Below are 27,500 nucleotides of genomic sequence, written 5' to 3'. Positions count from 1 at the left end.
GAAGAGTTCTGCAATCATGCTTGGTGTTTGTGTCTGTATATTGTGTATGTATTTGTAGTGTGTAAGTACTTTTGTTTGAGGCATGTGTGTAGTTCTGCTGCGTGTGTCAGTATTTTACGTGTGTGTGTGTGGTGTGTGAGCACTTTTGTGTGTAGTTTTGTGGGTGAAATAAGTAATGGTGTGTTCTCTATGTACTCACACACAAGAGGAAAGAAGAAACAGACAGATCTTGTTTCATACTATTGAAAAAACAAACACAGGGACAAACCATGACCAAATATGACCAAATTATTCTCCCACACAAAATCCAGCTCAGACGCAGAGGGAAATGACAATAGCATTATTAACTGTAAACTGAGACTAAAAGCAAAGAAAAGTCAGTTAGCTCTAAAACTGCACAGCCTTGTGTTAATCCGCAGCTCCTGTTATTACTGGCATAAAATCAACATTTTGGCCACAACCTCAGTCACACGTGAAGATATAAAAATTGTGTCTCTTATTTCGCTGTTCGTAAAAAATGTTGTTTGTGACAAAGGCACCGAACCTGCGTGCGATATCATCTCAGACAACTCACACAGCTGTACAATACAGCAAGAAGTATTATGTTCATATTTCATTTGTTCAAATGGCAGTCAGACATCACACTAAACTGGGAGGATACCAAACTGAACTGGGAAGATATCACACTGAACTGGGAAGATATCACACTCAGCTGGGAAGCTGACAGTAAAGCGCTGGCCAATTTAAAGCTGAAAAAGTCCAGGTGTAAACAATAGTAGTTAAAGGTGTGGTTGGAGCCAAGCCGTCAGTCACACACTCACCCATTCAGCTGTATGCCATTCCCCTGGCTGTCCAGGAGGCCCCGTCTCTGCCCCATGGCAACCTCACACGCGTTCTCATTGGAGTAGAGCCTGATTGGCGTGTTATACACTGAGGGCTGTGGCACAGCAGGGACGGGAGAGGGCGGGCCAGCTGTCAATCTCCCAGTGGGGGTGGGATCGTACCCCGGGATGGAGGCGGAGAATTTGGACGGGGGGTTTTGGGTGAACGAGGCAGGACTAAACGCAGACGACGCAGAGGGGATGGAGGTGCCACCCGCCCCTCCTCCACCGCCACACCCACACGGCTGGGAGGCAGCGCAGTGGGTGGAGGTGATGGAGGAAGAGGCAGGCTCAGGGGGAGGGTGGGAGTGGGAGATGAGAGCTACTGGTTTAATGGTGTCCACTGGGTCAGCCTACAGGACACATACACAACACACAGAAACAAAATACAAACCACACAGACAACACACACTAAAATACAACAAAGACAATTACACACTCAAACACAGACTAATACACAATACTCATTATTACACACACACACACACACACACACACACACACACAGACACACAGACACACACACACACACACACACACACACACACACACACACATACACACACGGACACGCAAACTTTAAGCAGAGTCTCAGGTGCAGAACTCACAGTAAAACATTCATTATGACAGGGAAATGCATTCTGGGTATTCCCTGTTACTTCCCCAGTGTTGAAAGTTAACTGAGGAGAGCCTTTTTGGAGCAGATTTTGAGGGTCATATATGTCTTGTGAACTGGGCAGTATTTCCTTTGGGTTCATCAGCTCCAGTCATGACCTCTTCACCATTCCCATTAAGGATGAAAAATATATCACACAGTATTTCCATCACTGACCGTAAGATCTGTTTTAAGTTTTGACTTAAAAAAATGAACAATGAGTTAATGAGTCTACTGAATAATAATGAATCTGGTGAATAATCGTGAATTTAATGGTTAATGTTTAAACAGCACTGATCCCCTGACTGCTCTAGAAGTTTAGCTGCTGGATCATTTAGCTGCTGGATCATTTATCTGCTGGATCATTTATCTGCTGGATCATTTAGCTGCTGGATCATTTATCGGCTGGATCATTTAGCTGCTGGATCATTTATCGGCTGGATCATTTATCTGCTGGATCATTTAGCTGCTGGATCATTTAGCTGCTGGATCATTTATCTGCTGGATCATTTAGCTGCTGGATCATTTAGCTGCTGGATCATTTAGCTGCTGGATCATTTAGCTCCTGGATCATTTATCTGCTGGATCATTTAGCTGCTGGATCATTTATCTGCTGGATCATTTATCTGCTGGATCATTTAGCTGCTGGATCATTTAGCTGCTGGATCATTTATCGGCTGGATCATTTAGCTGCTGGATCATTTATCGGCTGGATCATTTATCTGCTGGATCATTTAGCTGCTGGATCATTTAGCTGCTGGATCATTTAGCTGCTGGATCATTTAGCTGCTGGATCATTTATCGGCTGGATCATTTAGCTGCTGGATCATTTATCGGCTGGATCATTTAGCTGCTGGATCATTTAGCTGCTGGATTGCTCTCTGTTCAGTCTGGTTGCTGTAAACATACTTTTCTCTGATGTTTGTTAAAGGCCTCTCTGAGGTGGAGAGGCAGTAGGTGCCTGTGTTTCTGACAACTGGCACAGGTTCTCTTTGGATTGGCCAGTCCCAGTCAAACCACCACACAGCGCCGACCTGCATGCTTGATGGACTTCAGTCATCACTGGCTATAGCTCGGAGTTTAACGGGATTGGTGAAATAGCTCGGAGTTTAACGGGATTGGTGAAATAGCTCGGAGTGTAACGGGATTGGTGAAATAGCTCGGAGTGTAACGGGATTGGTGAAATAGCTCGGAGTTGAACGGGATTGGTGAAATAGCTCGGAGTTTAACGGGATTGGTGAAATAGACAGACTGCTGTGTGGGACAGAATTCCTCAGCAACAGTTTGTCTGTTGCCATGGTAATCCTCCAGGGATGGCCTACCTTATCAGGTACGGCTGGCTTCACAACACTGGATGCTCTGTTAAAGTAAAGACAAAACACACACACACACAAACATACACACACACACACACGCACACACACACACGCACACGCATTAGTAAAATCGCAAAACAGATGTCAGGATGACAACTGAGCAGAACAATGGTGTCAGAGAGAGAAAGAGAGAGAGAAAGAGAGAGAGAAAGAGAGAGAGAAAGAGAGAGAGAGAAAGAGAGAGAGAGAGAGAGAGAAAGAGAGAGAGAGAGAAATAGAGAGTATAAAAGTATAAATGCATATAGGCATTCCAAAATGGGATCACATTTTCTGTCCCATCCATGAAATTTCACATAATCCATGCACAAAATACTAAAACATGCACTTGCTGTGTAAATTATACTTGTCCTGAGGCAAAATGTATATAGTTGTAGAAAAAAAGTGGTTCCATAATATTATTTAAAATACCAAATAGCTCTCTAGCACCCCATAAAATGGCATTTTTCTCTTGTCCCACCTTCCTTATGACCAACTTGCAGATCAAATATAACAGTTAAAATAAATTTTAAATCTACTTTTTTGGGTATGATTTTGTTGCTATATGTCTCTTGTAATTGTTAAAACAATTTGTTTAATCTTCAGCATATTTTAAATAATAGTAATTATGCACTAAAGTTGTGTCCCAAAACACGTGTGCAACCCTGTTACCGAAACCTATTGAGCCTGGCAGTGAGTCACATGACACAGAGGAAATGACAGCAGCAAGCCATGTGCTAACACCATGGGTAGACCAAAACTTGCAACCTTGTTACTGTTACCCTTGCAATCCTGTTGATCCTTCATGGAAAAGACATATAAAATATTATTAAACAACATTCCATTCAACCCTTTCACTTTGCACAACCCTGTTACTCTAATTTCAACCCTGTTACCATATCGTTTTTTATTAAAATAATCTTAAATCTTAATCTTAATTTTCTTAGCTCATGAGGGTTTAACATATTGTCCATTGAATAGTTTTGATGATTAAATGCACAATGTATTTGAGCAAATATTTGAAAATAAATACTAAAATTAGTAAAACAAAAAAAAAAAACCCAAACAAACAAAAAAAACAAAAAACGTGTTAGCACACAACAATTAAAACATCTCATAAAAAGTGTACCTTTGATGCCTGAACTGGGCGAATCAAATAATTTCATGGTTTATTACCTCTTTTTCTTAAATGAACAACAGAAAATGCTAAAATAAAGGGTCAATCTTTCAAAAGTGTTGATGCCTAAATTGTCCTCCAATTCTGGAACGACCCATATGTGTAATTTAAGGGTCTGTTTAAACTGTAGAATTTGATACCGATGGTCCGATCCATAGTCACTTAATGTTACTGCGACCTCCACACACACACCCCCACACACACACACACACACACACACACACACACACACACACACACACACCCACCCACACACACACACCCAGATTCCTCTCAGATTAAACATTCTGGAACATACCAGTGATTTGTTATCGGTCTCAGAAGCTACGATTCTCTCTCTCTCTCTCTCTCTCTCTCTCTCTCTCTCTCTCTCTCAATCTCTCTCTCTCTCTCTCTCTCTCTCTCTCTCTCCCTCTCTCTCTCTCTCTCTCAATCTCTCTCTCTCTCTCTCTCTCCCTCTCTCTCTCTCTCTCTCTCTCTCTCAATCTCTCTCTCTCTCTCTCTCTCTCTCTCCCTCTCTCTCTGCTTCAGCACAAATCTGTACCCTGACTCCATGGTGTGTGAATTTGTTGGCCCTATCACCAAAGGTTTACAGCTTAATGTGAGATAAGAGAGAAGAGCGACAGGGTCCAACAATGTGTCCCTCTGAAGGGATCGCCTTCCACCAGGTCATATCACACTGCTCCAGTGAATCTCCCAGAGGGCTGGATTAGTTTGCTAAACACACACACACACACACACACACACACAGAGCGAGGCCTCAGTGGAGGGGTATCGGTATTCACTGTGTGCTGTTACATAAGAGGCTAATATGTTACAGTGTAAGCATTTAGACCCTGCGTCTGTTTTAAAAGGACAGCAGTTATGAATCTTCAGTCAGTGGAGGTGTTTGTCACAACATCTCACTAGTGCGGCATCATCATTAAGGCCTTTTCCACAGCCGTCAATACTGCACATGAAGAAAAAACAAGAGAGAGATAGAGAGAGACAAACAGAAAGAGAGATGGAGAGAGACAAACAGAGAGAGAGAGAATGAGAGACAAACAGAGAGAGGGATAGAGAGAGACAAACAGAAAGAGAGAGAGATAGAATGATAGAGAAACATACAAATAAAGAGAGACAGGTATTGACTGGGAGACAGGTATTAACTGGCTTTCTCTCACACAGATTAAGGACTATTGTGTAAATAACTGGAGTTTTTATGGGCGAACTCCACCCAACACACACACACACACACACACACACACACACACACACACACACACACTCACACACACACACACACTCACACACACACATACCTTGCATGCTAGATTCTCTGTATGCCTGACTGACCTCCATTATAACAAGAGTAAAGAATAACAACCTCACCCTAACCAAAAACCATTTTCACAGAGTTACCAATAACAGCAGTCTCTTTATGTAAAGAAAAAAAGCACCTATGCAAAAAAGCACACACACACACACGCACACACACACAGACTCTGCTGAATGAAAAGGCTGTATTATGCCTGGAAGGGTGTGTGTGTGTATGACAGTGAGAGAGTGTATGTGTTTGTGTCCTTGACAGGAAGGGAGAGAGAGAGAGAGAGAGAGAGAGAGAAAGAGAGAGTGTATGTGTAATTATAAACAGAGCCCCGGGCTGATTTGTTTACACAGCGTAAAAAAGGTCTATAAAACAGTACCATAACACACTGTGGTTGCCAGTGGAGAACTGTGGAACCAATGCACGGACCCAGAGTGACATCATAAAAACATTCTAGAACACGCTTACAAACAGTGAGAACACACTTACGAACAGTGAGAACACACTTACGAACAGTGAGAACACACTTACAAACAGTGAGAACACATTTACTAACAGTGAGAACATGTTTACTAACAGTGAGAACACACTTACTAACAGTGAGAACACACTTACGAACAGTGAGAACACGCTTACTAACAGTGAGAACACGCTCACTAACAGTGAGAACATGTTTACTGACAGTGAGAACACACTTACGAAAAGTGGGAACACACTTACGAACAGTGAGAACACGCTTACGAACAGTTAGAACACGCTTACGAACAGTGAGAACACGCTTACTTACAGTGAGAACACACTTACTAACAGTGAGAACACGTTTACTAAAAGTGAGAACACGCTTACTAACAGTGAGAACACACAATGCCATTCTGAAAAGCACACAGTCAAAACCCACTTTCCAGGCACACCAGTGGGCAAATCCCAGTGGGTGTATCACTGAATCTCTATATATCTACTGTATAAAACACTAACAGCTGACAGTGTAAGACAAATGACTTATGGGTTAATGGAATACAGGGAGTGTGTTGATAGTGTTTTTTCTACATTACATAACTACATTTCACCACTGTAAACATTTTCTACACACACACAAACTCACAGTCTAAACATTCTGATGTTGTCACACTACAACTCCCCTCCTCTCCTCTCCTCTCCGCTCTGCTCTCCTCTCCTCTCCGCTCTCCTCTCCTCTCCCCACCCCTCCTCTCCTCTCCCCTCCTCTCCTTTCCTCTCCCCACCCCTCCCCTCCTCTCCTCTCCTCTCCTCTCCCCTCCTCTCCTCTCCTCTCCTCTCCTCTCCTCTCCTCTCCTCTCCTCTCCCCACCCCTCCCCTCCCCTCCCCTCCCCTCCCCTCCTCTCCCCACCCCTCCTCTCCTCTCCCCTCCTCTCCTTTCCTCTCCCCACCCCTCCCCTCCCCTCCTCTCCTCTCCTCTCCCCTCCTCTCCTCTCCTCTCCGCTCTGCTCTCCTCTCCTCTCCGCTCTCCTCTCCTCTCCTCTCCCCACCCCTCCTCTCCTCTCCCCTCCTCTCCTTTCCTCTCCCCACCCCTCCCCTCCTCTCCTCTCCTCTCCTCTCCCCTCCTCTCCTCTCCTCTCCTCTCCTCTCCTCTCCTCTCCTCTCCTCTCCCCACCCCTCCCCTCCCCTCCTCTCCCCACCCCTCCTCTCCTCTCCCCTCCTCTCCTTTCCTCTCCCCACCCCTCCCCTCCCCTCCTCTCCTCTCCTCTCCCCTCCTCTCCTCTCCTCTCCTCTCCTCTCCTCTCCTCTCCCCTCCTCTCCTCTCCCCACCCCTCCCCTCCTCTCCTCTCCCCACCCCTCCCCTCCTCTCCTCCTCTCCTCTCCTCTCCCCTCCTCTCCCCACCCCTCCTCTCCCCTCCTCTCCTCTCCTCTCCTCTCCCCTCCTCTCCTCTCCTCTCCTCTCCTCTCCCCACCCCTCCCCTCCTCTCCTCTCCCCACCCCTCCCCTCCCCTCCTCTCCTCTCCTCCTCTCCTCTCCTCTCCTCTCCCCTCCTCTCCTCTCCCCACCCCTCCTCTCCCCTCCTCTCCTCTCCTCTCCTCACCCCTCCCCTCCCCTCCTCTCCTCTCCTCTCCTCTCCTCTCCTCTCCTCTCCTAATGTGTGTACAGTGGAGTGACAGGGATACAGGTTATTGTTACAGATATCACTGCATCGATCTGAGCCTTCACAGCTCAGAGAGAGAGAGAAAGAGAGGGAGAGAGACAGAGAAAAACAAAGAGAATGTTCAGAGAGAGAGAAAGAGAGGGAGAGAGACAGAGAAAAACAAAGAGAATGTTCAGAGAGAGAGAAAGAGAGGGAGAGAGACAGAGAAAAACAAAGAGAATGTTCAGAGAGAGAGAAAGAGAGGGAGAGAGACAGAGAAAAACAAAGAGAATGTTCAGAGAGAGAGAAAGAGAGGGAGAGAGACAGAGAAAAACAAAGAGAATGTTCAGAGAGAGAGAAAGAGAGGGAGAGAGACAGAGAGATACAGCAGATGAACAGAGAGAGAGAAAGAGAGAGAGATACAGCAGATGAACAGAGAGAGGGAGAGAGACAGAGAGATACAGCAGATGAACAGAGAGAGAGAAAGAGAGGGAGAGAGAGATATAGCAGATGAACAGAGAGAGGGAGAGAGACAGAGAGATATAGCAGATGAACAGAGAGAGGGAGAGAGACAGAGAGATATAGCAGATGAACAGAGAGAGAGAGAGAGACAGAGAGATACAGCAGATGAACAGAGAGAGAGAAAGAGAGAGACAGAGAGATACAGCAGATGAACAGAGAGAGAGAAAGAGAGAGACAGAGAGATACAGCAGATGAACAGAGAGAGAGAAAGAGAGGGAGAGAGAGATACAGCAGATGAACAGAGAGAGAGAGAGAGACAGAGAGATACAGCAGATGAACAGAGAGAGAGAAAGAGAGAGACAGAGAGATACAGCAGATGAACAGAGAGAGGGAGAGAGACAGAGAGATACAGCAGATGAACAGAGAGAGAGAGAGAAAGAGAGAGACAGAGAGATACAGCAGATGAACAGAGAGAGAGAGAGACAGAGAGATATAGCAGATGAACAGAGAGAAAGAGAGAGAGAGAGATATAGCAGATGAACAGAGAGAGAGAGAGACAGAGAGATACAGCAGATGAACAGAGAGAGAAAGAGAGGGAGAGAGACAGAGAGATACAGCAGATGAACAGAGAGAGAAAGAGAGGGAGAGAGAGATACAGCAGATGAACAGAGAGAGAGAGAGACAGAGAGATACGGCAGATGAACAGAGAGAGGGAGAGAGACAGAGAGATATAGCAGATGAACAGAGAGAGAGAAAGAGAGAGAGATATAGCAGATGAACAGAGAGAGAGAAAGAGAGGGAGAGAGAGATACAGCAGATGAACAGAGAGAGAGAAAGAGAGAGAGATACAGCAGATGAACAGAGAGAGGGAGAGAGACAGAGAGATACAGCAGATGAACAGAGAGAGAGAAAGAGAGGGAGAGAGAGATACAGCAGATGAACAGAGAGAGGGAGAGAGACAGAGAGATATAGCAGATGAACAGAGAGAGGGAGAGAGACAGAGAGATATAGCAGATGAACAGAGAGAGAGAGAGAGACAGAGAGATACAGCAGATGAACAGAGAGAGAGAAAGAGAGAGACAGAGAGATACAGCAGATGAACAGAGAGAGAGAAAGAGAGAGACAGAGAGATACAGCAGATGAACAGAGAGAGAGAAAGAGAGGGAGAGAGAGATACAGCAGATGAACAGAGAGAGAGAGAGAGACAGAGAGATACAGCAGATGAACAGAGAGAGAGAAAGAGAGAGACAGAGAGATACAGCAGATGAACAGAGAGAGGGAGAGAGACAGAGAGATACAGCAGATGAACAGAGAGAGAGAGAGAAAGAGAGAGACAGAGAGATACAGCAGATGAACAGAGAGAGAGAGAGACAGAGAGATATAGCAGATGAACAGAGAGAAAGAGAGAGAGAGAGATATAGCAGATGAACAGAGAGAGAGAGAGACAGAGAGATACAGCAGATGAACAGAGAGAGAAAGAGAGGGAGAGAGACAGAGAGATACAGCAGATGAACAGAGAGAGAAAGAGAGGGAGAGAGAGATACAGCAGATGAACAGAGAGAGAGAGAGACAGAGAGATACGGCAGATGAACAGAGAGAGGGAGAGAGACAGAGAGATATAGCAGATGAACAGAGAGAGAGAAAGAGAGAGAGATATAGCAGATGAACAGAGAGAGAGAAAGAGAGGGAGAGAGAGATACAGCAGATGAACAGAGAGAGAGAAAGAGAGAGAGATACAGCAGATGAACAGAGAGAGAGAGAGAGACAGAGAGATACAGCAGATGAACAGAGAGAGAGAGAGAGAGAGAGAGACAGAGAGATACAGCAGATGAACAGAGAGAGAGAGAGAGAAAGAGAGGGAGAGAGAGATATAGCAGATGAACAGAGAGAGAGAGAGAAAGAGAGAGAGATACAGCAGATGAACAGAGAGAGCATTCACGAAGAGAAATTTTGCATCTTTTAGTGTAGGTCAGAGACTGTGGACCAGCTTCTGAGACAGGCCAAGAATCCTGTTTATGAGACAGGAAGTGACCTCACAATACAACAGGATGTCTTGGCCATTACTGTTCCAATGGACACTCTGAAGGACAGCAGGAGATGGGAAACTGCGCACTGTAACAGCTGTGTCCAAGCCACACTGAGCTCAAAACAGTCATAACCCAACAGAACCACATCCCTGCCTATATCAGTCATAACCCAACAGGACCACATCCCTGCCTATATCAGTCATAACCCAACAGGACCACATCTGCACCTGTATCAGTCATAACCCAACAGGACCACATCTGCACCTGTATCAGTCATAACCCAACAGAACCACATCCGCACCTGTATCAGTCATAACCCAACAGGACCACATCTGCACCTGTATCAGTCATAACCCAACAGGACCACATCTGCACCTGTATCAGTCATAACCCAACAGAACCACATCCCTGCCTATATCAGTCATAACCCAACAGGACCACATCTGCACCTGTATCAGTCATAACCCAACAGAACCACATCTGCACCTGTATCAGTCATAACCCAACAGAACCACATCTGCACCTGTATCAGTCATAACCCAACAGGACCACATCTGCACCTGTATCAGTCATAACCCAACAGGACCACATCTGCACCTGTATCAGTCATAACCCAACAGAACCACATCCCTGCCTATATCAGTCATAACCCAACAGGACCACATCTGCACCTGTATCAGTCATAACCCAACAGGACCACATCTGCACCTGTATCAGTCATAACCCAACAGGACCATATCTGCACCTGTATCAGTCATAACCCAACAGGACCACATCTGCACCTGTATCAGCCATAACCCAACAGAACCACATCTGCACCTGTATCAGTCATAACCCAACAGGACCACATCTGCACCTGTATCAGTCATAACCCAACAGGACCACATCTGCACCTGTATCAGTCATAACCCAACAGGACCACATCTGCACCTGTATCAGTCATAACCCAACAGAACCACATCCCTGCCTGTATCAGTCATAACCCAACAGAACCACATCTGCACCTGTATCAGTCATAACCCAACAGGACCACATCTGCACCTGTATCAGTCATAACCCAACAGAACCACATCCGCACCTGTATCAGTCATAACCCAACAGGACCACATCCGCACCTGTATCAGTCATAACCCAACAGAACCACATCTGCACCTGTATCAGTCATAACCCAACAGAACCACATCTGCACCTGTATCAGTCATAACCCAACAGGACCACATCTGCACCTGTATCAGTCATAACCCAACAGGACCACATCTGCACCTGTATCAGTCATAACCCAACAGGACCACATCTGCACCTGTATCAGTCATAACCCAACAGGACCACATCTGCACCTGTATCAGCCATAACCCAACAGAACCACATCTGCACCTGTATCAGCCATAACCCAACAGAACCACATCTGCACCTGTATCAGTCATAACCCAACAGGACCACATCTGCACCTGTATCAGTCATAACCCAACAGAACCACATCCCTGCCTGTATCAGTCATAACCCAACAGAACCACATCTGCACCTGTATCAGTCATAACCCAACAGAACCACATCTGCACCTGTATCAGTCATAACCCAACAGAACCACATCTGCACCTGTATCAGTCATAACCCAACAGAACCACATCTGCACCTGTATCAGCCATAACCCAACAGAACCACATCTGCACCTGTATCAGTCATAACCCAACAGGACCACATCTGCACCTGTATCAGTCATAACCCAACAGGACCACATCTGCACCTGTATCAGTCATAACCCAACAGGACCACATCTGCACCTGTATCAGTCATAACCCAACAGGACCACATCTGCACCTGTATCAGCCATAACCCAACAGAACCACATCTGCACCTGTATCAGCCATAACCCAACAGAACCACATCTGCACCTGTATCAGTCATAACCCAACAGGACCACATCTGCACCTGTATCAGTCATAACCCAACAGAACCACATCCCTGCCTGTATCAGTCATAACCCAACAGAACCACATCTGCACCTGTATCAGTCATAACCCAACAGGACCACATCTGCACCTGTATCAGTCATAACCCAACAGGACCACATCTGCACCTGTATCAGCCATAACCCAACAGAACCACATCTGCACCTGTATCAGCCATAACCCAACAGAACCACATCTGCACCTGTATCAGTCATAACCCAACAGGACCACATCTGCACCTGTATCAGTCATGACCCAACAGAACCACATCCCTGCCTGTATCAGTCATAACCCAACAGAACCACATCTGCACCTGTATCAGTCATAACCCAACAGGACCACATCTGCACCTGTATCAGTCATAACCCAACAGAACCACATCCCTGCCTGTATCAGTCATAACCCAACAGAACCACATCTGCACCTGTATCAGCCATAACCCAACAGGACCACATCTGCACCTGTATCAGTCATAACCCAACAGGACCACATCTGCACCTGTATCAGTCATAACCCAACAGGACCACATCTGCACCTGTATCAGTCATAACCCAACAGAACCACATCTGCACCTGTATCAGTCATAACCCAACAGAACCACATCTGCACCTGTATCAGTCATAACCCAACAGGACCACATCTGCACCTGTATCAGTCATAACCCAACAGGACCACATCTGCACCTGTATCAGTCATAACCCAACAGAACCACATCTGCACCTGTATCAGCCATAACCCAACAGAACCACATCTGTACCTGTATCAGCCATAACCCAACAGGACCACATCTGCACCTGTAGCTGCTGGTACGGCTGTGACTGTGGAGTTAAGGTTAAAGGTCATCAGTGAACCTGCAACACGACACAGTAATGCCAGCATCCAGCATCTGGGTCAGTGCAAACTCCATCTCTCTCTGTCTCACACACACACATACACACACACACTCTCTCTCTGTCTCTCTCTCTCTCTCCATCTCTCTCTCTCTCTCACACACTCTCACTCCCCCCATCTCTCTCTCTCTCTCACACACACACACACACACACACACACACTCTCTCTCACTCCCTCCATCTCTCTCTCTCTCTCTCACACACACACACACACACACACACACACACTCTCTCTCACTCCCTCCATCTCTCTCTCTCTCTCTCTCTCACACACACACACACAAACACAGTCTCTCTCTCTAACACATAAACTCTCTCATTCTCTCCAACATTAATACTTCTAACCGAACATTACTAAACTTAACCAGTCTTTACAGGACTTTACTAAACATAACCAGTCTTTACAGAACTTTACTAAACTTAACCAGTCTTTACAGGACTTTACCAAACTTAACCAGTCTTTACAGAACATTACTAAACTTAACCAGTCTTTACAGGACTTTACCAAACTTAACCAGTCTTTACAGAACATTACTAAACTTAACCAGTCTTTACAGGACTTTACTAAACTTAACCAGTCTTTACAAGACTTTACTAAACTTAACCAGTCTTTACAGAACTTTACTAAACTTAACCAGTCTTTACAGGACTTTACTAAACTTAACCAGTCTTCACAGAACTTTACTAAACCTTACATGAACTTCACTAACATTACAGAACTTTACTAAACCTTACATGAACTTCACTAACATTACAGAGCCCTGATATTATTTCATTTCATTTTAACTGAAAAGTCAGAGAGTCAGTGATGTTACTGCAGAGTCATCTCTGTAAACAGTCAGAGCGACAACAGACTGGAAGCCACACACAGCCTGCCACATCAGAACAGAGAATCAAAAATTAGTCCACACACACAATCAGTTTGTGGCTAAGCACTTGGCCCTACGTGTTTCTTTTGTGTTTGTTGATGAGGGAGCAGATAGAGTTTGTGAGGTCTGTGGAAGTTGTTTACAAGCCAAAAACACGAAACATTTTTCCATCTAAGCCTGTGTGGTGGCCCCTATGCTCTACTCCATGCATGTCAACAGAGAGAAAAAAAAAATCATTTTTAAAACCAGTGAAAAATGCTGCCAATCAGAAAAAGAACAGGCAGGTTGTTTAAAAACCTAATCACCCTCTCTGATTTTCAGCTCTAAATATTTGACCAAAAAGCGCAATAATCAAATTCTTTTTGCTCAGTTCATTAAAAAGACATTTTCTGCATGAGAAAGGAAAAGGTGAAGGATCATTCTGAGGACAAAATGGCCACCCCAACACATTCTCTTCATTCTACAACATGCTAAAATAAAATCATCTACTAAACTCATTTCTAACTCTCCAAACACAAACACACACCAAACTTGTGCGTGCGTGTGTATGTGTGGGTGTGTGCATTTGTTTGTGTGTTTGTGCGTGCGCATGCATGTGTATGAATTTGTTTGTGTGTGCATGCATTTGTTTGCGTGTGTGCATGTGAGTGTGTGCGTGTGAGAGTGTGTGTGTGTGTGTATGTGTGTGTGTGTGTGCGTAAGTCCACAGGCATGTTCTTGATCCTCAGTGTAACATAAGGTAACAGGATTGTAATGAGTAAATGATTAAAGCTTGTGTGAACACGCACTCCTGTACACTCAACAGGTCAGAGCATTGTTAACAGACATCAAAGCTTTTTACTGCATCTACACACACTCACCGCTAAGGCTATAAACACAGACACTCCCTTCACTCTCAGTCTGCCAGAGCAAACAGCTGCCAACTGCAGCTGTCAATCAGAGCCGTTATCACAGTCACAACCATCATAAAGAACCGTTATCACAGTCACAACCGTCATAAAGAACCGTTATCACAGTCACAACCGTCATAAAGAACCGTTATCACAGTCACAACCGTCACGAAGAACCGTTATCACAGTCACAACCGTCATAAAGAACCGTTATCACAGTCACAACCGTCACGAAGAACCGTTATCACAGTCACAACCATCATAAAGAACCATTATCACAGTCACAACCATCAAACAGAGCCGTTATCACAGTCACAACCGTCATAAAGAACCGTTATCACAGTCAAACAGAGCTGACATGTGAGTTATTACAGTCGCGGATTGACAGATTTGGCTTGCTGCTGAAACGCTGCTCAAACCTCTTGTATTTCTGTGACCCACAGAGGAGAGAAAACGTCTCCCTATAAATAATGCATACATTTACAGAACAGCTCACAAAGGTGGTCCCCCAATCCCTGACACATCACGGGACCTCCAAATCATCCAATTTTCCCACTTCATCTCCACCGTGAGAGAAGCCAGGACACGTAATGGTCTGAGATGGTGTAACATAATAGGTTTGGTTCTGGTGTTCGCTGGCATCCAAAGTGAAGTCACATGGCTCAGTCTGATGCCTGTGTGAAACCCTATAATATTAACCCTATAATATTAACCCTATAATATTAACAAAAAACAGACTTGCATGGACTCATGCACCCATCTGACAACACAACTTTTAAAACAGTGCTCTCATCATTATCTTTAGCAGATCTCCTCTCCTCTCCTCCCTTATCTTCTCCTCTCCTCTCCTCTCCTCCCTTATCTTCTCCTCTCCTCTCCTCCCTTATCTTCTCCTCTCCTCTCCTCTCCTCCCTTATCTTCTCCTCTCCTCTCCTCTCCTCCCTTATTTTCTCCTCTCCTCTCCTCATCAGACGCTGAGCCAAATCAGAGACATAAACTGTCTGAACGTTTCACACTCTAATAAAAGACAAAACAGTCTGTTCAAACTTTAATGACCCACTCTGTTCTGATTCCTCAAAATTTAAGACAAAAAAACAGTACTTTTTGACCAGGGCAGTAAAACCTCAGTGGTACCAGAGAAAAAGGAGAGATATCATTTTTTCCCTTACACATGTTCACTCATTAAAAGCACAGATGGAAGTGGTAATGTACTGCCAGGGGTTGCCACAGCAACCAGCTCTGATAAAATGACTGAGAGTGAGCATGATCAGGAATTACACAACAACTGGACCAGATCCCTGGGTTAAACTAAATTAAATTAAATTAACGGTGAGTTGTGCTGTACTGAGGTGGGGGGGGGGGGGGGGGCGTGTAGATCCTTAATGAGACAGAGGGAAAGGTCTGGAGACCATATGTTTCCAACAGACCTGGATTCACTCCTAACATATCATAATCTCATAACACAAACACACATCTCCCTAAACCTTTCTCGCTTTATCTTTCTATCTCCCTTTCTTTCTCTCTCCCTCTTGCCCTCTCTCTCTCTTTCTCTCTGTTTCTCTCTCTCTCCTTCTGTCCCTCTTTATCTCCTTCTCTCTCTCTCTCTCTTTCTTCTTCTCTCTCTCCTTCTCTCTCTCTCTTTCTCTCCTTTTCTCTCTCTCTCCTTCTCTCCCTCTTTATCTCCTTCTCTCTCTCTCTCTTTCTCTCTCCCCCTCTCTCTCACTTTCTCTTTCTTCCTCCCTTTCTTTCTCTCTCTCTCTTTCTTCCTCTCTCTCTCCTTCTCTCGCTCTTTATCTCCTTCTCTCTCTGTCTCCCCCCCCCCTCACTCTCTCTTTCTATCTCCCTCATGCCCTCTCTCTCCTTCTCTCTCTCTCTTTCTCTCCTTTTTTTTCTCTCTCTCTCTCACCCTCTCTTTCTCTCTCTCTATCTCTCTCTCTCTTTTTCTATCTTCCTCCATCCTTCTCTCTCTCTCTCTCTGGCAGAACCCTGTTGTCTGAACCCAGTGCAGATAAATGGGTACTTGGCAATCCTTCGTCACTGGCTAATAAAAAACAAACTTGCAGAGCTGGACTGAATGGCCTCTGTCCCACTCTAATCGCTGCCCTCTGTCTTACATTATTATAAGTGGAAAGAGACTCGGCTGACTGGCAGAGTAAAATATGTGGCAATGTCTTTCATAGCTTTACTCTGGAGTGATTAGCTACATGTGCCAATTTAAAACAGAGTCATTATAGAGAAATGAGATATTACATCAAATTACAGTGAAGCTGCAGTTAATAATTCCAGTCCAATTTTGTGTAATCTGTATGCAAAACAGACTTCAGCCCTGAACCCGGTCGGCTGTTTTATACACAAAGTACTGACACAGAGGGATTTTCTGTACAAATCCGTAATAGAGACCAGGTATGGAGAGCACCTTAGACATCTGCTCCAATGCTTCCATGGCTCCCGGTAACGTATTCTTCCACAGTTCCCAGTAAGGCTGGGCTCAACCATCTTGTCCGTCAGCAGTGGGACTGGAGTCAGACGAGTGTGGTGTTGCCTCGGTTCTAATTTTGGACCGGCTTTTAAAGATGGCTACAGATTTCCTGTTCTGTGTCTGATTGGGCTTCTGTAAACTCATATATCTCAGAAACCACATCAGTAATGAATCTGCCCAGAGTAACTTTTGACCCTCTGCCAACACTAACCCATTTAATCTGTCATTACTGTTGGACCGAATGAGCAGCAATTTCAACTAAAAGCAGTCACACTCAGCTGTCAACAGTAGTTGTGTGTGTGTGTGTGTGTGTGTGTGTATGCATGTGTGTGTGTGTTTGTGTGTATATGTATGTGTGTGTGTGTGTGTGTGAGTGTGTGTGTGTGTGTATGCATGTGTGTGTGTGTTTGTGTGTATATGTGTGTGTGTGTGTGTGTGTGTTTGTGATTGTGTGTGTGACTGTGTGTGTGTGTGTGTGTGTGAGCGTGTGATTGTGACTGTGTGTGTGTGTGAGAGAAAGAGACTGTGTGAGTGTGTGTGTGTGACTGTGTGTGTGTGAGTCCTATTCAGTATGTCTCTGACACTGACAGTGTCGTAATAAAAAAAAAATGCCTCCATTCCTTCATCGTCCCCACATGTCACTCACTCTCTCTCCTCATCATCTCAAAACCGTCTCTCTCTACTCATCATCTCAAAACCGTCTCTCTCTCCTCATCATCTCAAAACTGTCTCTCTCTCCTCATCATCTCAAAACCGTCTCTCTCTCCTCATCATCTCAAAACTGTCTCTCTCTCCTCATCATCTCAAAACCGTCTCTCTCTCCTCATCATCTCAAAACTGTCTCTCTCTCCTCATCATCTCAAAACCGTCTCTCTCTACTCATCATCTCAAAACTGTCTCTCTCTCCTCATCATCTCAAAACTGTCTCTCTTTCCTCATCATCTCAAACCGTCTCTCTCTCCTCATCATCTCAAAACCGTCTCTCTCTCCTCATCATCTCAAAACCGTCTCTCTCTCCTCATCATCTCAAACTGTCTCTCTCTCCTCATCATCTCAAACCGTCTCTCTCTCCTCATCATCTCAAAACCGTCTCTCTCTCCTCATCATCTCAAAACCGTCTCTCTCTCCTCATCATCTCAAACTGTCTCTCTCTCCTTCTCCACTCCACCTCAAACTTTTTTGGGTAGCCGTGGTCTAAAGGTTAGAGAACCGGGCTTGTGATCGGATGGTTGCTGGTTCGATTTCCAGGCCCAACGTCCACGGCTGTGTGCCCTTGAGCAAGGCACTTAACCCTAATGCTCCCCGGGCGCAGAGGAATGCTGCCCACTGCTCTTGCGTCTGTTGTGTGTTCACTACTGGTGTGTTGGATGGGTTAAATGCAGAGACAAATTCACTGTTCACAGTGTGTGTGTGCAATCACGGAGACTTTACTTAACTTTACTCTTCCCTCCAACAGCTCTGCATTACACCCAAACATCCTCATTTCTCTTTTGTCTCTCCTTTGAAGAAAACTGGCCATTTTTGACAGTTGTCTGTGAGTTTTGGGCTGATTAGAATCTGTACACTGGGCTGTTACTACACAGTTGCACAGATTCAAACAGAATGTGAGGTTCAAACAGAGTGTGTTGGGTTAAAAGCAGTGGGAACTGCAACTCAATCGATGCAGGAGTCTCTGTGTCAGTAAAGCGTGATATGACACTGGTACAGTGTCATATGACATGAGTACAGTGTGATATGACACTGGTACAGTGTGATATAATATGAGTACAGTGTGATATGACATAGGTAAAGTGTGATATAACATGAGCACAGTGTAATATGACACTGGTAAAGCGTGATATGACATAGGTAAAGTGTGATATGACATGAGTACAGTGTGATATGACACTGGTAAAGTCTGATATGACATAGGTAAAGTGTGATATAATATGAGCACAGTGTAATATGACACTGGTAAAGCGTGATATGACATAGGTAAAGTGTGATATGACATAAGTAAAGTGTGATATGACACTGGTAAAGTGTGATATGACATGAGTAGAGTGTGATATGACATGAGTAGAGTGTGATTTAACATAGGTAAAGTGTGATATGACACTGGTAAAGTGTGATATGACATATATATCATACTGTATCAGTCTCAGAAGGAGAGAAACACTCCCTGAGTCCACTGCTTTACACACCACACAGTCAAACACACACATGGTAATTCATTCACACAACATCACAGAATTCCCACAATTCCTGGGCCTCTGCTGTGCCCATTCTATCATATGCTGCATTTTTACCCTTTTTAAAACCCTCAGAGGGAAACAACAGAACAGAGAAGAAAAGCGAGAAAAAGCTCCTTACGACTGAAGATTAGCCCTGACAATAACAGGGCCCATCTGTTCAGAGCCTTGTAAAGCTTTTGTGTTGTGTGAGGGTAGAGAATTGTTTGGAGAAATGACAGGTTGACCTCAAACAACACATGTCTAACAACTCTAAGCCCAAATGGCAGGAGAGGCTGTGATAATTTGACAGACTCCATAACTAAGGAACTCAGTTCTCTGTGGCCCAAGCTGTCCACATATAGTCATTATTTTTAGGACAATAACCAGGTATGGATAATAACATAAGATTATATTATAGTATATATATATAGTTTTCTGACGTGGTGCTGCTGATAGACAGACAGATTTGCACCTGAATTCTGCTGTGTGAGGCTGATGTTCTTCTTCTTCTGAGTCTAGGCCTCAAGCATTATTAGCATTAAGCCCTCAAGGTTAACCTCTAGGGTTTAGGGTTAAGAGTCAGGGTTCAGGGGTAACGGGGTGGTTGGCATGAAATGTTACCTTTGCAGTGTGAGGCTCAGGTTGGCGCTGCAGGCTTTGATCTTATTCTGGGCTTCCAGATGGGTCATACCATCAGTTCTGATGCCGTCAATGGACAGCACCACATCTCCCACACTGACGTTAGCCTGTGCTGCCTTTCCTCCATCCGTCAGCTAAAAGACACAACAGGAAACCCACGCTCGTTAACATTATAGACTCATACCACACAGCGTAAACATAACCTCCAAATCACCATACAAGAGAAATAAACAACAACAAAAATTCACATCTCTCTCTCTGTCTCTCTCTGGATATCCAATATTTCACTGAAATACCTGTCCTCATATTGTACAATTTAAAAACTTCTTCAAAGACACGGGCATCTGAGGCTGAAGCAGAATGAAAGGGACAATATCATGTGTTTCTCAGTATCTGTCACTGAATCTGATTCTCTGCGAATGCTCAGCGTGCCCACGGGAGAGGAGTCATGTCAAGTTTGGTGGTTTGACTAATTAGAGGCGGCGTAATGAAACCCATGGCTGAAGGTTTCTGTCTGCTAATCACAGGCTAAGGATGAGCTTTTCCGGGAGACATTTAGAGGCTCAGATGGAAAATGGTTCCAGTGTGCCACAGAAATTCACGTGTTTTCATATGTTTTTCTTTTCAGGATTTCAGTCAAAGACAGAAAGATTCTCAGTTACACTGACTCTAAATATTCACATTAACACTGACTCTAACCATAAAGATTCATGTTAACATTGACTCTGACTGACTCTAAAGATTTACATTAACGCTGACTCTGACTGATTCTAAACATTCATGGAAACACTGACTCTTACTATAAAGATTCACATTAACACTCACTATGATTCTAAAGTAGGGCTGAATGATTAATTGATTTCAAATCACAATCGTGATTTAAGACTATGTGATTAGAAAATCACTAAAGGCTGCGATTTAGGATATGCGTTATGCAGCGCGTCTGACCCAGGGTTTAAATGGTCATGTCAATGGTGATACAAATTCATGCAGTCCTTTTCTTCCCGGTCCAGTGTCCAGAAAGAATTTATTTCACTGGACAAATGTGAACCTTACCGGTCACCTTTCAATAAGTCTGTGTTACAAATGCAAATACAATGTACACCTAGGTTGATGAACAAATGACAACAACCTCAGTTTGACTATTTAATAAACCGTAACGATTAAGCAAAACGAGCAGTAACGACTGAGCAAAGCCTCAGCGTTAGCCGCTAAAATGTAGCCTGTAACATCTGTAGTTTTTTTTTTAAAGGTTAGACCTACATGGCATCAAATGTACGCTACAGGCTATCAGATAACGTTTTATTTTCTCCTTTTTTTTATTGTAGCAAAGTCCTCTGCTGCCGACTTGAAATCAAACGTGTCCAATGTGTCTTTGCTGTTTGCACTGCGCATAAGCCGCGTCACTCTCTCCTCCTCCAGACGACGGGATAGGGATGGCCTTCGTTATAGCCACGTTTTGTTTGAGTATTATTACGGGATATTTTCACCGCCAAGTTTTTAATTTATCAGGGTTTTTTTTAATGAATTTTACTAGGCACAGACGGAACGGAATCCCTGGTTGGAGGCAATTCACATCTATAAGTTCCCCTCCTTTCATTAGACCAGTGGTTCTCAACTCCAGTCCTGGGGGGCCACTGTCCTGCACATCTTTGTTTTAACTCAGGACTGACACACCTGATTCCACTGATCAATTCATCATCAAGCCCTTGATTAGCTCAGTTAACTGTGATAATGAAGAGTTAAACCAAAGGACTGCACTTGAGAACCACTGCATTAGAATATGGAGCAGTTCATATTTTGATGGTATTTCATGTGGCAATGTTCCATCACATGTTTTAAATTGAAGCTTGACTTAAAAAAAATTATATCGCAAATCAAATCGCAACTGCAATATGTCAGAAAAATAGCAATTAGATATTTTTCCCAAATCGTGCAGCCCTGTTCTAAAGAATCGTGTTAACACTCTAAATATTCATGGACAAACTGACTCTAAAGATTCACGTTAACACTCACTCTGACTCTAAAGATTCATGCTGACACTGACTCTGACTCTAAAGATTCATGCTGACACTCACTCTGACTCTAAAGATTCATGCTGACACTGACTCTGACTCTAAAGATTCATGCTGACACTCACTCTGACTCTAAAGATTCATGCTGACACTGACTCTGACTCTAAAGATTCATGCTGACACTGACTCTGGCTCTAAAGATTCATGCTGACACTCACTCTGACTAAAGATTCATGCTGACACTCACTCTGACTAAAGATTCATGCTGACACTGACTCTGACTCTAAAGATTCATGCTGACACTGACTCTGACTCTAAAGATTCATGCTGACACTGACTCTGACTCTAAAGATTCATGCTGACGCTCACTCTGACTAAAGATTCATGCTGACGCTCACTCTGACTAAAGATTCATGCTGACACTGACTCTGACTCTAAAGATTCATGCTGACACTCACTCTGACTCTAAAGATTCATGCTGACACTGACTCTGACTCTAAAGATTCATGCTGACACTGACTCTGGCTCTAAAGATTCATGCTGACACTGACTCTGACTCTAAAGATTCATGCTGACACTGACTCTGGCTCTAAAGATTCATGCTGACACTGACTCTGACTCTAAAGATTCATGCTGACACTGACTCTGGCTCTAAAGATTCATGCTGACACTGACTCTGGCTCTAAAGATTCATGCTGACACTGACTCTGACTCTAAAGATTCATGCTGACACTGACTCTGACTCTAAAGATTCATGCTGACACTGACTCTGACTCTAAAGATTCATGCTGACACTGACTCTGGCTCTAAAGATTCATGCTGACACTGACTCTGACTCTAAAGATTCATGCTGACACTGACTCTGACTCTAAAGATTCATGCTGACACTCACTCTGACTCTAAAGATTCATGCTGACACTGACTGTAAAGCCTGAGCCTGACACTGAGTCTATAAATTCTGCCCATTGTTTAACTTGGTTTCGTTTTTACCAAACAGACCCAAACCACTGAAAAACCACACATAAAAAACTGTAAATGGACTTTTGTGAGATCTTGAGGAACAGACTGGTCTTGTAAAAGAGGGAGAGTTGTACTTTCATACTCTCAGTAAGAGTGCTGTTTGTCTCTGAGTGTCTGAACCGCTCAGTGGGCCTTTGATTTCTGCCATAACTCCGGTTTCCCCTTGAGAATAAACAGCAAATAAAACACTCTCCCATATGGGAGCAATCCACAGTTCCCAACAGCACCAGCTCTGAAAAAGCTAACAAAACATCACAGCTGGTTTTTCAAGGGGTTTTGATAACTTGTAATTCAAAGAATGCTACAGTAAGAAAATGAATTCCGGGGGTTATTTTAATGGTTATTAACAGTTTTGCACAGACACTGCATAAATTCATCTCAGCCCTTAAATCAAACTCATGACAACTGATGCCCCACCAGCTTCTGGAGCGATACCCTCTTCCATTGAACCACAAAAACCTTGTAAAACAGATGTGTCAGGGCTTGTTCATGTTTATTTCAAAACTGACCTCTTAGGAAACCATGGAGGATAAACTTATAAGTTAACCAATTCACAGCTACACATAATTGAAAAGATTTCGATCACAGGAGATGAAGGGTCTAGTGTTACCTTTCTCTCTGACTCCTCCTCTCTGTGTCACCAGACATAACCCTGCCACAAGACTAAGACTGAACGGGTCTGTAGGCTGTGTGACCTCTTAATGATGAATTTATTTACAAAATAAGACACAAAACTGAGAGAAAGACAGAGCAGCTCGGTAGTCAGAGAGATAACTGAGGTTTTTTAATTCATTCCAGTAGTGAGTGGCAGGAAGTGCCTGGTGTTAATTCTCAAACACAGGAAATGAGGAGCAAATCGGAGAACACAGGGATCAGTAGAGGAGGAAGTGGGAGGAGAGGGAGAGGCCAAGACCACTTCCCAGTGCTCCCATTGTTTCCAGCTTTCCCTAACAGATCCCCACGCCACTACAGCCCCATCTCAGACTGATTGCGTCACACATTCCGGAGCCCAATGAGACAATGATTGTGTAACCATGGAGATGAGATAAACATAGCGCACCGTTATGTTCCTGACTGGACAATATCTGAGAACTGTATTTACCATCAGCTGACCCAAATACATCCACACCAAGCCTGTGGTGTAAAAACAAAAAAGTTTTTATAAACAAGGATTTGTTTATTCCATCATAAGAAAAAGCAAGAACCAATCTCAGACTGTTTGTCTTTAAAACCACATGATAAACACAAGCATTCAAATAATTGTAGTAAAATATTAGCAAATCACCGACATTGTCCCTCAGACTAAACACACAAGAAACTCTGAGGTACCCAGAGAGGACACTTTAGAAACTAACCAGTAAGAAAACAAAGGAAAAGACAGGATATAGGATAGATAGAGGTAGAAAAGATGAGGTGAGGAGAGGTGGAAAAGGCTGGTGAGAATGGATTAGATGGAGCTGTAGTCTGAGTGAGGTGTGGTTAAGATGGAGCTGTAGTCTGAGTGAGGTGTGGTTAAGATGGAGTTGTAGTGTGAGTGAGGTGTGGTTAAGATGGAGCTGTAGTCTGAGTGAGGTGTAGTTAAGATGGAGCTGTAGTGTGAGTGAGGTGTGGTTAAGATGGAGTTGTAGTGTGAGTGAGGTGTGGTTAAGATGGAGTTGTAGTCTGAGTGAGGTGTGGTTAAGATGGAGCTGTAGTCTGAGTGAGGTGTGGTTAAGATGGAGCTGTAGTCTGAGTGAGGTGTGGTTAAGACGGAGCTGTAGTCTGAGTGAGGTGTAGTTAAGATGGAGCTGTAGTGCGAGTGAGGTGTGGTTAAGATGGAGTTGTAGTCTGAGTGAGGTGTAGTTAAGATGGAGCTGTAGTCTGAGTGAGGTGTAGTTAAGATGGAGCTGTAGTCTGAGTGAGGTGTGGTTAAGATGGAGTTGTAGTCTAAGTGAGGTGTGGTTAAGATGGAGTTGTAGTCTGAGTGAGGTGTATTTAAGATGGAGCTGTAGTCTGAGTGAGGTGTGGTTAAGATGGAGTTGTAGTCTCAGTGAGATGTAGGTAAGATGGAGCTGTAGTCTGAGTGAGGTGTGGTTAAGATGGAGCTGTAGTGCGAGTGAGGTGTAGTTAAGATGGAGTTGTAGTGCGAGTGAGGTGTATTTAAGATGGAGCTGTAGTCTAAGTGGGATGTAGTTAAGATGGAGCTGTAGTCTGAGTGAGGTGTGGTTAAGATGGAGCTGTAGTGTGAGTGAGGTGTAGTTAAGATGGAGCTGTAGTCTGTGTGGTGTATTTAAGATGGAGCTGTAGTCTGAGTGAGGTGTGGTTAAGATGGAGTTGTAGTCTCAGTGAGATGTAGGTAAGATGGAGCTGTAGTGTGAGTGAGGTGTAGTTAAGATGGAGTTGTAGTCTGAGTGAGGTGTGGTTAAGATTGAGCTGTAGTGTGAGTGAGGTGTAGTTAAGATGGAGCTGTAGTGTGAGTGAGGTGTATTTAAGATGGAGCTGTAGTGTAAGTGGGGTGTAGTTAAGATGGAGCTGTAGTCTGAGTGAGGTGTGGTTAAGATGGAGCTGTAGTGTGAGTGAGGTGTAGTTAAGATGGAGCTGTAGTCTGTGTGGTGTATTTAAGATGGAGCTGTAGTCTGAGTGAGGTGTGGTTAAGATGGAGTTGTAGTCTCAGTGAGATGTAGGTAAGATGGAGCTGTAGTGTGAGTGAGGTGTAGTTAAGATGGAGTTGTAGTCTGAGTGAGGTGTGGTTAAGATGGAGCTGTAGTCTGAGTGAGGTGTAGTTAAGATGGAGCTGGAGTGTGAGTGAGGTGTATTTAAGATGGAGCTGTAGTCTAAGTGGGGTGTAGTTAAGATGGAGCTGTAGTCTGAGTGAGGTGTGGTTAAGATGGAGCTGTAGTCTGAGTGAGGTGTAGGTAAGATGGAGCTGTAGTGTGAGTGAGGTGTGGTTAAGATGGAGTTGTAGTCTGAGTGAGGTGTGGTTAAGATGGAGCTGTAGTCTGAGTGAGATGTAGGTAAGATGGAGCTGAAATCTGAGTGAGATGTAGGTAAGATGGAGTTGTAGTCTGAGTGAGGTGTAGTTAAGATGGAGCTGTAGTGTGAGTGAGGTGTGGTTAAGATGGAGCTATAGTGTGAGTGAGGTGTAGTTAAGATGGAGCTGTAGTGTGAGTGAGGTGTAGTTAAGATGGAGCTGTAGTGTGAGTGAGGTGTAGTTAAGATGGAGCTGTAGTCTGTGTGGTGTAGTTAAGATGGAGCTGTAGTCTGAGTGAGGTGTAGTTAAGATGGAGCTGTAGTGTGAGTGAGGTGTAGTTAAGATGGAGCTGTAGTCTGTGTGGTGTAGTTAAGATGGAGCTGTAGTCTGAGTGAGGTGTGGTTAAGATGGAGCTGTAGTCTGAGTGAGGTGTAGTTAAGATGGAGCTGTAGTCTGTGTGGTGTAGTTAAGATGGAGTTGTAGCCTGAGTGTGGTGTGAGAGGGTAGAGAGAGGGTAGGTGACATCATGGCTGCAGCCCTCTTTATGTAGTCTTTCAATCTGGCAACCCCAGGCCAAACCACTGCGGAGAGGTCAGCAGGTACTCTGTTTTGCAAGACCTTTAAAGAGGGTGTGAAGACAAACACACACTTACACACACACACGATGCAGACACACACTGGAAACACACCCGCATCACAGGATATGAAACAACCATCCTTTTTTTGACAGAATAAGAACAGAATCCACACACACACACACACTCTCACACACACACTATAAATGCAGACAAAAATCCACAAACAACCCACACGACACATTAACACCTCAGTCACGTTAGAGCTAAACTCAGCGTCACACTGAGCCCTGAACACTCCCATGGACAAAGAGAGCTTAAAAATCTCCTGTTTATACAACACACACACACACACACACAAACACACACACACACACACACACACACACACACAATCTCTTATTTGTTTAGTACCAGGTGCTCTGTCAAGTTGAGATCCTGCTTCCATGTCTTTGTGGTTAATGCAGTGAAAGCCCACAGTGAGAATGTGTGTTTATGATGGTTAGGGTTAGGGTTAGTCTATGCAGTGAAAGCCCACAGTGAGAATGTGTGTTTATGATGGTTAGGGTTAGGGTTAGGGTTACTCTATGCAGTGAAAGCCCACAGTGAGAATGTGTGTTTATGATGGTTAGGGTTAGGGTTAGGGTTAGTCTGTGCAGTGAAAGCCCACAGTGAGAATGTGTGTTTATGATGGTTAGGGTTAGGGTTAGTCTGTGCAGTGAAAGCCTACAGTGAGAATGTGTGTTTATGATGGTTAGGGTTAGGGTTAGGGTTAGTCTGTGCAGTGAAAGCCCACAGTGAGAATGTGTGTTTATGATGGTTAGGGTTAGTCTGTGCAGTGAAAGCCCACAGTGAGAATGTGTGTTTATGATGGTTAGGGTTAGGGTTAGGGTTACTCTATGCAGTGAAAGCCCACAGTGAGAATGTGTGTTTATGATGGTTAGGGTTAGGGTTAGTCTGTGCAGTGAAAGCCCACAGTGAGAATGTGTGTTTATGATGGTTAGGGTTAGGGTTAGTCTGTGCAGTGAAAGCCCACAGTGAGAATGTGTGTTTATG

At 44.3% G+C, this 27,500-nt stretch overlaps 1 protein-coding gene across 1 annotated transcript in view; it reads right to left on the bottom strand.

Annotated features, from left to right (window-relative positions):
* pdlim5a (PDZ and LIM domain 5a) overlaps positions 1–27,500 on the bottom strand; it is a 54,901-nt gene that overhangs the window by 24,720 nt on the left and 2,681 nt on the right. The window contains exons 2-4 of the mRNA XM_030791707.1: positions 19,867–20,018; positions 2,859–2,895; positions 822–1,234 (exon numbers count right to left, since the gene is read on the bottom strand). Coding sequence (XP_030647567.1) covers positions 822–1,234; positions 2,859–2,895; positions 19,867–20,018 — 602 coding nt within the window. The remainder of the gene's footprint in view (positions 1–821; positions 1,235–2,858; positions 2,896–19,866; positions 20,019–27,500) is intronic.

The sequence above is a fragment of the Chanos chanos genome, chromosome 14 (genome assembly GCF_902362185.1).
Source record: "Chanos chanos chromosome 14, fChaCha1.1, whole genome shotgun sequence".
NCBI classification, from domain to species: domain Eukaryota; kingdom Metazoa; phylum Chordata; class Actinopteri; order Gonorynchiformes; family Chanidae; genus Chanos; species Chanos chanos.
This window is presented reverse-complemented; position numbering and strand designations above follow the sequence as displayed.